This window comes from Notolepis coatsorum, assembly GCF_963971535.1.
Source record: "Notolepis coatsorum genome assembly, contig: SCAFFOLD_402, whole genome shotgun sequence".
NCBI lineage: Eukaryota > Metazoa > Chordata > Actinopteri > Aulopiformes > Paralepididae > Notolepis > Notolepis coatsorum.
In genome coordinates, this window is record NW_028169057.1 from 95,677 (window position 1) to 109,607 (window position 13,931).

General features: G+C 46.1%; 1 protein-coding gene across 1 annotated transcript in view; it reads left to right on the forward strand.

Annotated features, from left to right (window-relative positions):
• LOC311248805 (protein kinase C-binding protein NELL2-like) overlaps nt 1-13,931 on the forward strand; it is a gene marked incomplete at both ends in the record, with an annotated part of 69,951 nt that overhangs the window by 43,384 nt on the left and 12,636 nt on the right. Inside the window, 3 exon segments of the mRNA XM_084339633.1 lie at nt 6,455-6,463; nt 6,465-6,558; nt 10,614-10,748. Coding sequence (XP_084195759.1) covers nt 6,455-6,463; nt 6,465-6,558; nt 10,614-10,748 — 238 coding nt within the window.

A 13,931-nucleotide genomic window follows, 5' to 3' on the forward strand; every position in this document is an offset into this window, starting at 1 on the left:
TACTTCGTTTTTTTTTTTTTATTATTATTATCATTTCCCCCCTTCTTTTTTTCGTTTTTCTCCCATCCCAATGTTAGTCGTTATGCCAATTCCCAATGCCCTTCCTGGTCGTTGCGCAGTCTACCTCCTTAAAGGTTGAGATTCTCCCCTCTGTCTACCTCCTTAAAGGTTGAGATTCTCCCCTCTGTTGCAGAATTTAAAACCTTGATCTCCAACTTTTGTCAATCGAGTTGTACATGTTTTAATTGATCGCTATCCCTTGCCTTTTGCCTCGCCTTTTTGTCTTATTGTTATGATCTTATATGCCGTGGGATTTTATAGGCTTCATTTATGATCGCTTATTTCTGTACGGAAACCCGACATGACTGTGAATGAGGGAAAACTCCTTGCCTCTCGAGTCTAAGAAAAAGCAGAACACAATTGCGAGTAGGCATCTCGCAGGTCATGTTTCCAACCGGTAGCCTAGTGAGCTTTCAACAACCTGTCATCCCTAACTTGACAGCTTAGCTCAGGAGGTGCAGTTTTACCTTCTTAAAAAGCAAAGTATGGCGGCCGGGTAGCGCAGCGGACTAAGCGTCTGTCTACCACCACAGAGACAGTGGGATCGAATCCAGCTGTGGTGCCTCCGGCTTGGCCGACCGTCCATACTAACACAATTGGCAGTGTTAGCGGGTGGGAAACCCGGCGAGGGTGGGTCCTGGTCATTGTAAACAGCGACTCCTACAGTTCGGTCGGGGCGCCTGCACAGCGAGGCAAGGATCTGAGAGAGGTAGTGTGATCCTTCCACACGTTACACTCTCCCAATGAGAGTCCGCGCTGCCAGGTGAAAATAAGCGGTGGGCTGGGTACACATGTGTCGGAGGAAGCATGTGATAGTCTCCGCCCTCCCAGACCGACGGTAGGGGATAGAGTGCGCAACGACCAGGAAGGGCATTGGGAATTGGCATAACGACTAACATTGGGATGGGAGAAAAACGGAAAAAAGAAAGGCGGAAAAGATAATTAAAAAAAATTAAAAAAAAAGCGAAGTAATGTGTGACGTGACTGACGTCGTACTGTAGGTTGGTTTAAAACTGTATCGGACGCGGACCAAACATAACGCATGGATTTATACCTGGACTCATCGCGGGCCGCCAGAAGCGCTCTAGAGGGCAGCCGTTGGCCTGTGGGCCGCACTTTGAGAATGAGAATTCTGGACAGTGCACACCAGAGAGAGAAAAAGATAGAGAGAGATATAGAGACAGAGAGATAGAGAGAGATATATACATATATATAGAGAGAGAGAGAGAGAGAGAGAGAGAGAGAGAGAGAGAGAGAGAGAGAGAGAGAGAGAGAGAGAGAGAGAGAGAGAGAGAGAGAGATGCATTATTTTAAATTGACTTCAATGATTGATAAGTTGACAGACGTCATTTTATTCACAATAGTGGACATAAATTATTTGACCAGTTTGGATGCATCCCCGCGGCGCCAGTTCACAGTTCCCGCCTCAGCACTCAGTCAAGCAGCGATGCACACTTACTTGAGAATAGCCTGATTCATGCAGCAACTCATCTTCTGTTGGCTTCAAATCGCTGTATATGAACCTCCCATTGGCGAGGAAGGTCTGCGGTCACTGATTTGGGTGATTGAGAATTTTTTATTTAACCTTTATTTATCCAGGCAAGCAATTAAGAACAAATTATTATATACAAAAGCAGCCTGTGTTGCGAACAGGACTAAGAGACACATTCTACCTCCTTCCTTCTTCTCATCTTCATTTCCTCTTTCCTCTTCTTTCCCTCTCTCTTTCTTCATCTCCCCTCTCCTTCTTAATTTCCTCTCTCCTCTTCTTTTACTCTCTCTTTCTTCATTTCCTCTCCTCTTTATTTTCTCTCTCCTTCATTTCCTCGTTCCTCTTCATTTCCTCTCTTAATTTTCTCTCTCCTTCTTAATTTCCCATTTCCTCTTATTTTCCTGTCTTTCTTCATTTCCTCTCCTTCTTCATTTCCTCTCTCCCCATCATTTCCTCTCTCCTCTTCATTTCATCTCCTTCATTTCATCTCCTTCATTTCCTCTCTCCTTCTTCCTTTCCTCTCCTCATCATTTCCTCTCTCCTTCTTCATTTCCTCTCTCCTTCTTCTAAACATAATGTCACTTTAATCCTCCTCTTCTTTAACCCCCTTTGCTTTTTCCTTCTCATTTTGCTACAGGACAAGGACCCCTCTGAAAACCAGCATTTTATTTAGGGCCTTAAATAATCTTTAAAATAATAATAATAATAATAATAATAATAATAATAATAATAATAATAATAATAATAATAATAATAATAATAATAATAATAATAATAATAATAATAATAATAATAATAATAATAATAATAATAATAATAATAATAATAATAATAATAATAATAATAATAATAATAATAATACACTTTATTTGTATAGCACCTTTCATGCAAGAATTGCAGCTCAAAGTGCTTCTCAGCAGTAAGAAAGACATAGGCATAACATTTCCACAAAATTTGAAGATCAAGAGCAATGCAGACATACAATTAGGCATAAAATAAGCATAAAATAGACATATCAACCCAGTATTTTAGACCATTTACACAATACGGTTGATAAGATGACCTTTAGGACCTTTTATTGTATGCTTTCTTTCCCCGTTTAAATAAGCTAAATGAAGTGATGTCGCCTACTTCATGCAGACACATGGACTGTTGGACTAAAAAACAGCTCACCAGCTCAGCCGCTAACTCGCTCTCTCCATTTTTAACGTCCCTATGCTCTAAACTTTTACGACGTGATAAATTCCCATATGTCCCGTCGTCTTCTGGATAGCGACTGATCTCACGTACCGAGCGGCGCGCCGACTCTCTTCCACTTGGACCCTGGACGTTGGCGTCACGTGGTGTCCATGAAATATTCATAGTGTAGTTGAGATCAAGCACGATCTGGACCGGGTTTCATGTCGATGTGGCATGTACTGTAATTAACAAACTGTTTGGGCCTCGTGCTCCTGTATACGGACGGCCTCATGCATTTATGGATGAGCCAGGTCTTTGAGGAGAAGGCGAGACGGAGAGAGCCGTAAAGCCCAGGAAAAAGCATCAAAGTGCCAAGAGACCGATAGTCCCAACTGGCATCTTATACAGTGAATAGGAGATAGGAGAATATGAGAACTGGAGGGACCTAGATCCATCAAACGGGAGAATCAAATACATGTGTACAGCATGACATTCTGTATAATTTATGGATGGTATCACCTTGCATTTGTATAAAAAAAATTGTTTGCGATGGATGCTTGACATATGGACTTGATAGAAGTGCTGGGAGAATACGGACAGATGCATCTTGACTGAACATAACAGGGTTTATCTAGGTTGGTTTGCCTCTGTTCATGTTAATGTCTGGTTTTTCGTAGGTTTTGGTAACTTGTGTCTTGGGCTCGCCTGGCTGGAGGAACTGATTATCTCTTGGGCTCGCCTGGCTGGAGGAACTGATTATCTCTTGGGCTCGCTGCCTGGAGGAACTGATTATCTCTTGGGCTCGCCTGGCTGGAGGAACTGATTATCTCTTGGGCTCGCTGCCTGGAGGAACTGATTATCTCTTGGGCTCGCTGCCTGGAGGAACTGATTATCTCTTGGGCTCGGCCTGGAGGAACTGATTATCTCTTGGGATCGGCCTGGAGGAACTGATTATCTCTTGGGCTCGCTGGCTGGAGGAACTGATTATCTCTTGGGCTCGCCTGGCTGGAGGAACTGATTATCTCTTGGGCTCGCTGCCTGGAGGAACTGATTATCTCTTGGGCTCGCCTGGCTGGAGGAACTGATTATCTCTTGGGCTCGCTGCCTGGAGGAACTGATTATCTCTTGGGCTCGCCTGGCTGGAGGAACTGATTATCTCTTGGGCTTGCTGCCTGGAGGAACTGATTATCTCTTGGGCTCGCTGCCTGGAGGAACTGATTATCTCTTGGGCTCGCTGCCTGGAGGAACTGATTATCTCTTGGGCTCGCCTGGCAGGAGGAACTGATTATCTCTTGGGCTCGCCTGCCTGGAGGAACTGATTATCTCTTGGGCTCGCCTGGCAGGAGGAACTGCTTATCTCTTGGGCTCGCCTGCCTGGAGGAACTGATTATCTCTTGGGCTCGCCTGGCAGGAGGAGGAACTGATTATCTCTTGGGCTGGCCTGGCAGGAGGAGGAACTGATTATCTCTTGGGCTCGCCTGGCAGGAGGAGGAACTGATTATCTCTTGGGCTCGCTGGCTGGAGGAGGAACTGATTATCTCTTGGGCTCGCCTGGCAGGAGGAACTGATTATCTTGGGCTCTCTGGCTGGAGGAACTGATTATCTCTTGGGCTCGCTGCCTGGAGGAACTGATTATCTCTTGGGCTCGCCTGACAGGAGGAACTGATTTTTGTTGATTCACAGTGGGTTGATGTTGTTGAAGTCTTAGGCTCAAGTGGTGCTCTTGTCTTTGAGTTTCGATCCCTGGTAGTAGGTAAATCAAATCAAATCAAATGTATTTGTAAGGCCCGACAACACATGTTAATGTCCCCATGGGCCGTACACGTCTTCTTTAAACAAGTCAAGAAGAAACATCACAATAAGTCAAGAACAAAACAAGAACACCATAAGGTAATTTTTTTTAAATAAATGCAAAATAAATGCAACACTCCCAGACATACCTCACGCGAAGGTAAGGAAAAACTCACTAAAACCTAGCAATGAAATGACTGTACTACAGGGTCAGGTTTTTAGGGTGGAGTTTTCCGTCTGGGGCTGAGCCTCTCTCATCTCCCATGGGGTTTAACACTGGAATGGAGACAGTTTTTCAATGAGAATTTGCAAGTTATCATGCTATGATTTGGTATAAAAAAAAATTGATACCTGAAGATTTCTGCAAGAATTGCATTTTTTGACGACTGGTTGGCAAGCAGCACTTCTATTCTGGTAATGGCTCAGAACCTACCCCATTATTTTCAATACACCTAGGCAGGCCATACAACCTCTGAATGGCCCAGGTCTCTAGTTTGTGTTTCATGAGTTTCAAAGTTTCATGAGGCTGTGATTATCCTCACAGTAGGTAATTGTATACAGTGAGGTCAAGTAAAAAAAAAGAAAAAAAAAATGCTATCACTACATTGAAATGGCTACTATGGAGACACAAACATTCTCACACACGAATACAGTAGGGACTCGAGGGATCCACAGGTGTCTCAGCTTTCCAGTCAGACCCAATATATGCAATTCCAAGACTGTTTAGGAACACCAATATGCAGAAATCGGCAAGTACACCATTTTTAAAAACAGGTGAAAATAACACAGTTGTACAACGTGCAAGAAACGGCATGGTTTTGCACCAAAACTGCATGGGATTAGCACAGATTGGGCATGTCTGTAAAACGGGGACTCTTGGATATCCATATAGAATCCATTTCACTTAGATATCTTGAGGTGAAAGGTCAAGGGACCCCTTTTTTTTCTCGCCAAGTTTTGTCTAGAATTGCAGAAATTATTTATCGCCCTTGCTGACAAGGTAGCAGGATGCGCTTTGTATCAATGGATTCCTCAGGTTGTCGTATTTCGGGGGGGGGGGGACTAAGAAAGGTCTGGCGATGCCACTGTACTGGTTTTTATGTGGTGTGTTATTAGGCTTTGTGGCTGAACCCACAACCTTGGTGTATATACTCCTCTCAGAAGAATGTACAGTATTTGTTAAGAGGAAATACAATCAGTCCATTTGGTCCCATCTAGGGCTAAGCCATATTTCCAAAATATCATATCACAATATGTTTTCTTAATAATGGTATTTGATCGTTTGTTTCTCAGTATGAATTACAACGTGATATAAAATGTATTACAATTGTCTATTTTCTATACAACTGTCATTCAGAATGTTTTTTTTCCGTGAGTATGTAGTATGTATATCCATACCCTTGTGTCAGCTCACGCCGCTCCCCTGGGATACTGGAACAGCAATTGAATCCACAGTCGCTCCTCTTCCTGCTCCATATCACACAGCAAAACCACATTTATAGCAGCACTCCCCTGCAAACGAGGTACTATAGATCATAAACTAGCAATTGAGTGTATAGGGAAAACACCAGGAAAGGCCCTGTATTTAACAGATTACCTTTCACTGTTTGCTAACACAGGACTTTTCATATCAGAGACAGACTATTATTCTCGCGGCCATTTAGTCTCATCTGCACATTAGAAACACTGCAGTGGTTTAATAATGTATAGTATCTACAAACGCACATTTTACGGGAAAATATTTTGCTTTTATCTGCACATATTTCAACATTAGACCTGTAATCTGCCTACATGAAGGAAGTAATACATTTATGGCTGTACAACTCACATAAAGAATCGTTTTAATAGGCCTATTGGTTAAGTTATTACGGTAATTACTTGTGTGTGTCTTGTAACTGCCGTGTGTTGTGTGTTGCGTTTCTATGGCGACAGGACAAGGCCGATGAGGAGGGTGGAGACCTGGTCCTGTCCCGAACTCAACTGTCCCGAGTCGGAACAGATCACACTCACTGACCGCTGCTGCAAGGTCTGCCGAGGTACGACTCCACACATTACACACACACACACACACACACACACACACACACACACACAACACACACACACACGCACGCACGCACGCACGCACGCACACACACACACACACACACACACACACACACACACACACACACACACACACACACACACACACACACACACACACACACACACACACACACACACACACACACACACACACACACACACACACACACACACAACACACACACACACACATTCACACATACACACATACGCACCTATACGCACACACGCGCACACACTGCAGCCCTGCCTCTGGGTGTGTGTGTTCCCTAATAGAAGGGGAGAATGGATATTAAGTCTCACTCCTCAGATGATATACGAGGCCTGTTACTGTATAATGATCTCTCTCTCTCTCTCTCTCTCTCTCTATCCCACCCTTTCTATCTCACTCTTCTCGATTTCTTTTCTCTCTCTCATTTTCTCTCTTTTTATTCCCCTCTCTCTATCGCTCTCTCTCTCTTTTATCTCTCTTTCTCTCGTTTTCTCTCTCTCTTTTTCTCTTTATATCCGTCTCTCTCTCTCTTTTTATATCTTTTCATCTCCCTCTCTCTCCCCCTCGTTCTGTCTCAGTGCTACCTGCGCCGCACATTACTGCCATAAACAATGTATGTGTGTGCGCGTATGTGTGTACAGTATGTGTCAAGCAGTACATACGTACATAAGAGAGTTGTGTTTTTGAGTGTGTCAGTCAGACGATGGAACAGAAAAGAGTGCGTGGTGTGTGTTGTGTGTGTGTGTGTGTGTGTGTGTGTGTGTGTGTGTGTGTGTGTGTGTGTGTGTGTGTGTGTGTGTGAGTGTGTGTGTGTGTGTGTGTGTGTGGTGTGTGTGTGTGTGTTGTGTGTGAGTGTGTTGTGTTGTGTGTGTGTGTGTGTGGTGTGTGTGTGTGTGTGTGTGTGTGTGTGTGTGTGTGTGTGTGTGTGTGTGTGTGTGTGTGTGAGTGTGGAGAGCCAGCCTCTATACGTCTCTCTGACAGCCCAGGTCTATTTTTACTGGCAGCTCCACACAGCTTTAAATCACACTGCTGCCCACTGTTACCTCCTACCTGCCTTTGTACCAAATCTCTCTCACATCTATCGGGACGAGGCAGGGAGACGGCCCCTCCTATTGGCTGTTGTGGTGGTTGTTGTTGTTGTTGTTGTTGTTGTTGTTGTTGTTGTTGTTGTTGTTGTTGTTGTTGTTGTTGTTGTCTTCAGTACCGGTTGTGGCTGTTTGAACCTGTGGCTTTTTTCGGAGCTCTCCGACACAGAGACACAGGCGTTAGACGGTAAATCAGAGCAGTTTATTGAGGAGAGGTGGCAAGTTGTTCACAAGCCAGAGCAGATGGTACTCACTGTCTAGACAGAGCCCCCCCCCCCCCCCCCCCCCCCCCCGTGTGTCTGTAGGGTGGGGGGCTTTAACCTGTCCGCATTGATTACCTCAATGCACAACAGGTGCACAGCCCATCCCTGCTCCCAGATCTAATTAGTTTGACCCAGGACATTAAGCCAGTTCTGACTTGTGGTCGTCTCTCTGTCCCCATATAGAAATCAATATTAGAGGACATGTGAAAAAACATTAGGCGAAACATGACACACACCATTTCCAGTTGAATACACTCGTATTCTGTATTGAGCTCATGTTGCAGTCATCGAAATCACCGGAGGCGTTTTTCATTATGCCTCATCATTTATCTACACGCCCCAGGAAAAAACGCTGTAAAAAAAGAAAAAGCAGTGTTATTAAGCTAAACGCTGATCTGTGTCAAAAGCCCACCTCCCACTGCGCTGCACATTCTATTAAACTGAAAATGTTCCAAATGCGGTGTCTACGGATACAGAGTCTGGCAGCCTAGATTCCTCTGATGTAGAGACGAGGAGCTGAATGGAGGTGAGGCGGAGGACATTTTGACATTTGTCTGCGTTCAGAATCACTTTATGTGTCGGTATAACATCCCACTTTTGCCAATAGTTGTTGTTGTACGATTTGCGTACTGTATGAATGAATGTCCAGGCTTAGTCATTGTCTCCTCACCCTGCCTGACCTTGTGGCACTGATTTAGATTTTCTCTCCATCCTTCCTTCTTCACACTCCTCTACTTCCTCCCTCCCTCCTTATCTCCACTCCCCCCACCTTCATCTCTCCCTCTCTCCCTCCCACCTCCTCCCTCCCACTGCCCACTCCCACACCTCCCTCCCCTCTCCCACCTCACTCCCCTACTTCTTCTTCCTCACACACCTCCCTCCCTCTCCCCACCTCACTCCCTTCCTTCTCCCTTCCTCCTCCCTCCCTCTCTCCCTTCCACACCTCCCTCCCTCTCCCCACCTCACTCCCTTCCTTCTCCCTTCCTCCCTCCCTCCCTCTCTCCCCCCACACCACCCCTCCCCCTCTCCCTCCCCACCTCACTCCCTTACTTCTTCCTTCCTTCCTCCCTCTCTCCCTCCCACACCTCCCTCCCTCTCCCCACCTCACTCCCTTCCTTCTCCCTTCCTTCCTCCCTCTCTCCCTCCCACACCTCCCTCACTCTCCCCACCTCACTCCCTTACTTCTCCCTTCCTTCCTCCCTCTCTCCCTCCCACACCTCCCTCCCTCTCCCCACCTCACTCCCTTACTTCTTCCTTCCTCCCTCCCTCCCTCTCTCCCTTCCACACCTCACTCCCGTACTTCTTCCTTCCTCCCTCTCTCCCTCCCACACCTCCCTCCCTCTTCTCACCTCACTCCCTTCCCCTTCCTCCCTCCTCTCCCTCCCTCTCCTTCCTCCCTCCCACACCTCCCCACCTCACTCCCTTACTTCTTCCTCCCTCCCTCTCTCTCTCTCTCTCTCCCTCCCTCTTCTCACGTCACTCCGTACTTCTTCCTCCCTCCCTCTCTCTCTCTCTCTCTCCCTCCCACATCGCCCTCCATCTCCCACCTCACTCCCGTACTTCTTCCTTCCTCTCTCTCTCCCTCCCACACCTCCCTCCCTCTCCCCACCTCACTCCATCCCTTCCTCCCTCCTTCTCTCCCTCCCACACATCCCTCCCCACCTCACACCCTTACTCTTCTCTTCCTCCCTCCCTCTCTTCCTCCCTCACACACCTCCTCACCTCACTCCCTTACTTCTCCCTTCTCTCCCTCCCACATCGCCATTCCTCTCCGCACCTCACTCCCTTACTTCTTCCTTCCTCCTTCTCTCCCTCCCACACCTCCCTCCATCTCCCCACCTCACTCCATCCCTTCCTTTCTCTCTCTCTCTCTCTCTCTCTCTCTCTCTCTCTCTCTCTCGTCTCTCTCTCTCTCTCTCTCTCTCTCTCTCTCTCTCTCTCTCTCTCTCTCTCTCTCTCTCTCTCTCCCTCCCACATCACCCTCCCTCTCCCCACCTCACTCCCTTACTCTTCGTTTCCTCACTCTCTCCCTCGCACACCTTCCTCCATCTCCCCACCTCACTCCATCCCTTCCTTTCTCTCTCTCCGAGCACACCTCCTCCCTCTCCTCACCTCACTCCCTTTCTTCCTCCCTTCCTCCCTCCCACACCTCCCTCCCTCCCTCTCCCACATCACTCCCTTACTTCTTCCTTCCTTCCTCCCTCCTCTCCCTCCCACACCTCCCTCCCTCTCCCCACCTCACTCCCTTACTTCTTCCTTCCTCCCTCCCACACCCCCTCCCACACCTCCCTCCCTCTCCCCACCTCACTCCCTTACTTATTCCTTCCTCCCTCTCTCCCTCCCACACCTCCTCCATCTCCCCACCTCACCCACTCCCTCTCCTCACCTCACTCCCTGTCTTCCTCCATTCCTCCCTCCCTCTCTCCCTCCCACACCTCCACCCTCCCTCCCTCTCCCACATCACTCCCTTACTTCTTCCTCCCTTCCTCCCACACCCCCCCCCACACATCCCTCCCTCTCCCCACCTCACTCCCTTACTTATTCCTTATTCCTTCTCTCCCTCCACACCTCCCTCCATCTCCCCAACCTCACTCCATCCCTTCCTTTCTCCCTTCCTCTCTCTCTATTCCTCCCACACCAACCTCCACCCTCTCTCCCACCAGGACATGACTTCTGCATGGAGGGCCACACCAGCCAGTGTGTGGAGAACTCTGAGTGCGTGAACCTGGAGGCTGGAGCCTGCTGCACCTGCAAGGACGGCTACCGAGGGGTGCGCGACGACAGCGCCTACTGCCAAGGTAACGCGGCTGTGCCCGGTGAACGCCTCAAGTCAAGTCAAGAGTTTTATTTGTCACGGCATACAAGCATACAGTGAAATGCGGGTGGTCATGCCCGCAGCGATTGTGCAATAATACAAGTAATAGGAATAAGACATTTGTGCAATAATACAAGTAATAAGAATAAGACATAACAGGTATAATACATAAAGTTTACAAAAAGCATTGGTAAAAGACATGCTAAGGTCCTGCGATAGTGCAATACAATGTTAGCTATGGATGAGGCACTGGGTCTTACTGTACACTACTATACAATACTGTACTATACAATCTACAGTTATACTATATATCCTTATGCTATCTTGCTATATCCATCTATTTACTATACAAGAACCACTCCCGTTCTTGTTTTTAAAGTGACCTTTTCATTGTGTAAAGTGACCGTTGAGTGTGAGCGTGTGCAGCATGTGTGTGTGTGTGTTCATGCTAAAGTGACTGTTAGTGTGTGAGCGTATACAGTATGTGTGTTGTGTGTGTGTTCATGCTAAAGTGACTGGTAGTGTGTGAGCGTATACAGTATGTGTGTTGTGTGTGTGTTCATGCTAAAGTGACTGTTAGTGTGTGAGCGTATACAGTATGTGTGTTGTGTGTGTGTTCATGCTAAAGTGACTGTTAGTGTGTGAGTGAGCGTATACAGTATGTGTGTTGTGTGTGTGTGTGCTCATGTGTGCTTGTGTGTGGAGAGTCAGTGTGCAAGACTCGTGTTGTATTGACAGTCGTTTACATTTACATTTAGCTTGACGCTTTTATCCAAAGCGACTTACGAGTTCTGTACAACAACAAAGTCTGCATAAAGGGTACAACTATGGCAGGTAAGGGTTAGTGACATTGTTCGTCAAAGATATCTAAGTACTCGCCTACCGCCGCAGAGACTCTGGTTTCGAATCCAGCTGTCAGTGGTACCTCCGGCTTGGTCAGTCGTCCCTACGGACACAAGTGGCAGTGTTCGCAGGTGGGAAGCCTGTGGGGTATGAGTCCTGGTCGTTGCAAACAGTGACTCCTACTGGTCGGTCGGGGTGCCTGCTCAGCAGGGAGGAAATGGCGCGAACCTCTGGATGCGTTGCGTTCTCCCATTGAAACACCTCGCTATCAGGTGAAAAGAAGCGGCTGCCGACTCCACGTGTATCGCAGGAGGCATGTGATAGTCTCTACACACCCTCTCCAGACCGACATTAGGGAAATGCGTGCAATTACCAGGAAGGGAGTTGGCATAACGACTAAATTGGGGGATGGGAGGAAAGAGAGAAAGTAAAATGTTTTTTAAAATAAATAAGCGTTGGACTTGAGTGCTAGGTCTTGAGTGCATAGTAGTATTACATATTAGCATAGTAGGTAGTAATATAGGCAAGGTAGATTCCTTAGTAGCATAGTGCATAATATATATTGATATAGTATTTCAGTTATTGATTGAAGAAGTGTGTTTTTAGTCGACGGCAGAAAATGTGGAGGGTTTCAGCTGTCCTGACGGTGGTGGGAAGTTTGATTATTATAATTTTTTTTAAATCTTTATTTCGAACATGTAAATAAATACAAACAAAATAAATAACTAAACAAAATCAAAACATAACTCAAACTAAATAAATAACTACACAAAAGCAAAACATAACTCAACATAACTTATTTAATCCTACCCCTTTTCCACTACTCAAATTTAAAACATTTCAAAACAAATATATGCAAAAAAAAAAAAAAAAACTATATATGTAAAACAAGTTCATTCCACCATTGTGGAGCGAGGACAGAGAATAGCCTGCTTCACTTTGATGACCCCCCTGGAGCTCGATAGGAGTAGGTCTGAGGTGGCCAGAAGATGCAGAGCGTAGGGGGGGACATGTATTTATTTTTGCAAAGTACATACCACCTACCGTCGATACAGACTGGCCACTCAAAACACTGGATGTACTGTAGCTAATCAGCAATGCAGAAAACATGCACCACAAGTCTTGAATTTGTACAGAAGTGTATAAGCGACGTTGTCCCTACAAAAACATTCCGGCTTTTCCCCGACCAGAAACGTTGGATTAATAGTTCCGTGCGCATGGCACTAAGCAAGAAACGCTGCGTTTGCATCTGTAAACATAGAGGAGGAGAAGAAAACACGGTAAAACCTCCACAAGGAGAAAATAGAGACACAACTAAGTAGCAATAGCTCACGTAGCATGTGGCAAGGAGTCAACAAGATACCGGACCTTAACTCATTGACCACCACGCTGTTTTCCCATCTCTACTCAATGGCGCCGGCATTATTGACCATTTCCGCGATGTTTGCGGACCCATCGTGTGTTCTGTATTATAGCTATGGAGACAATAGTATGGCTAATTTTGACAGGCATTGTTTATAGTCCAACACTGACTAACCAGTTAATTTCTACATACTTTTGTTTGTGCGTTATTCCATGCTAACATTGCCCCTTTCCAAAATAATCCAGTATTTTTTTCTAGATCGCGAGATATGACGTGTTATATGCATTATAAATCGTTCGGGTTGCTCGCCTGAAACTCTATTTCCTGAAACTATTTCCAAATCAAAGGTGTATACAGTACCATTATGTTTCTTCACTAAATCATCAATGGGGGGGGGGGGGGGGGGGGGGGGGGGCGGGGGGTCGTTTTACCGCGAAACTGCAATCGTTACCAAAAGCATGTTTTAGGTTCGGTAAAATACGACACTGTAAAAAAAATACCAGCAGGTTACCTAAAATAGACCTTACCTTAGTCAGAAGGTACTCCAAAATGAATAAATCCCAGTCGTCCCATTGCGATCGCAATTAATCATGTATATTGGGCATGGCTATCATACAGGAAACAATAGGTTTGAGGCATCAAATCTCCGACCGATTGCTATGTCCTGATTTACTTCGAGGGGGAAGCAGCTGGAGGTACCTCAAGTACTGAAAGACAACTGATATCCCCAGTTCAAAAGGTAGGCTATACTGTCACCTGGCGGGATTCGATCGTCATTGCAATTTTAACAACGTAGGCAGCGGTGCCAGGGAGACACAGGCAGCTCCAAGCGGGTGTTTAGAATGGGGATCAAAGGAAAAATATCAAAGGATCTAAAAACGAGAAAACTCGTTTTTTGCCGCTGAACCGTTGGCGACGAAACACGAGATATTAGTTTTTGGCGGCCAATGAGTTAAAGCG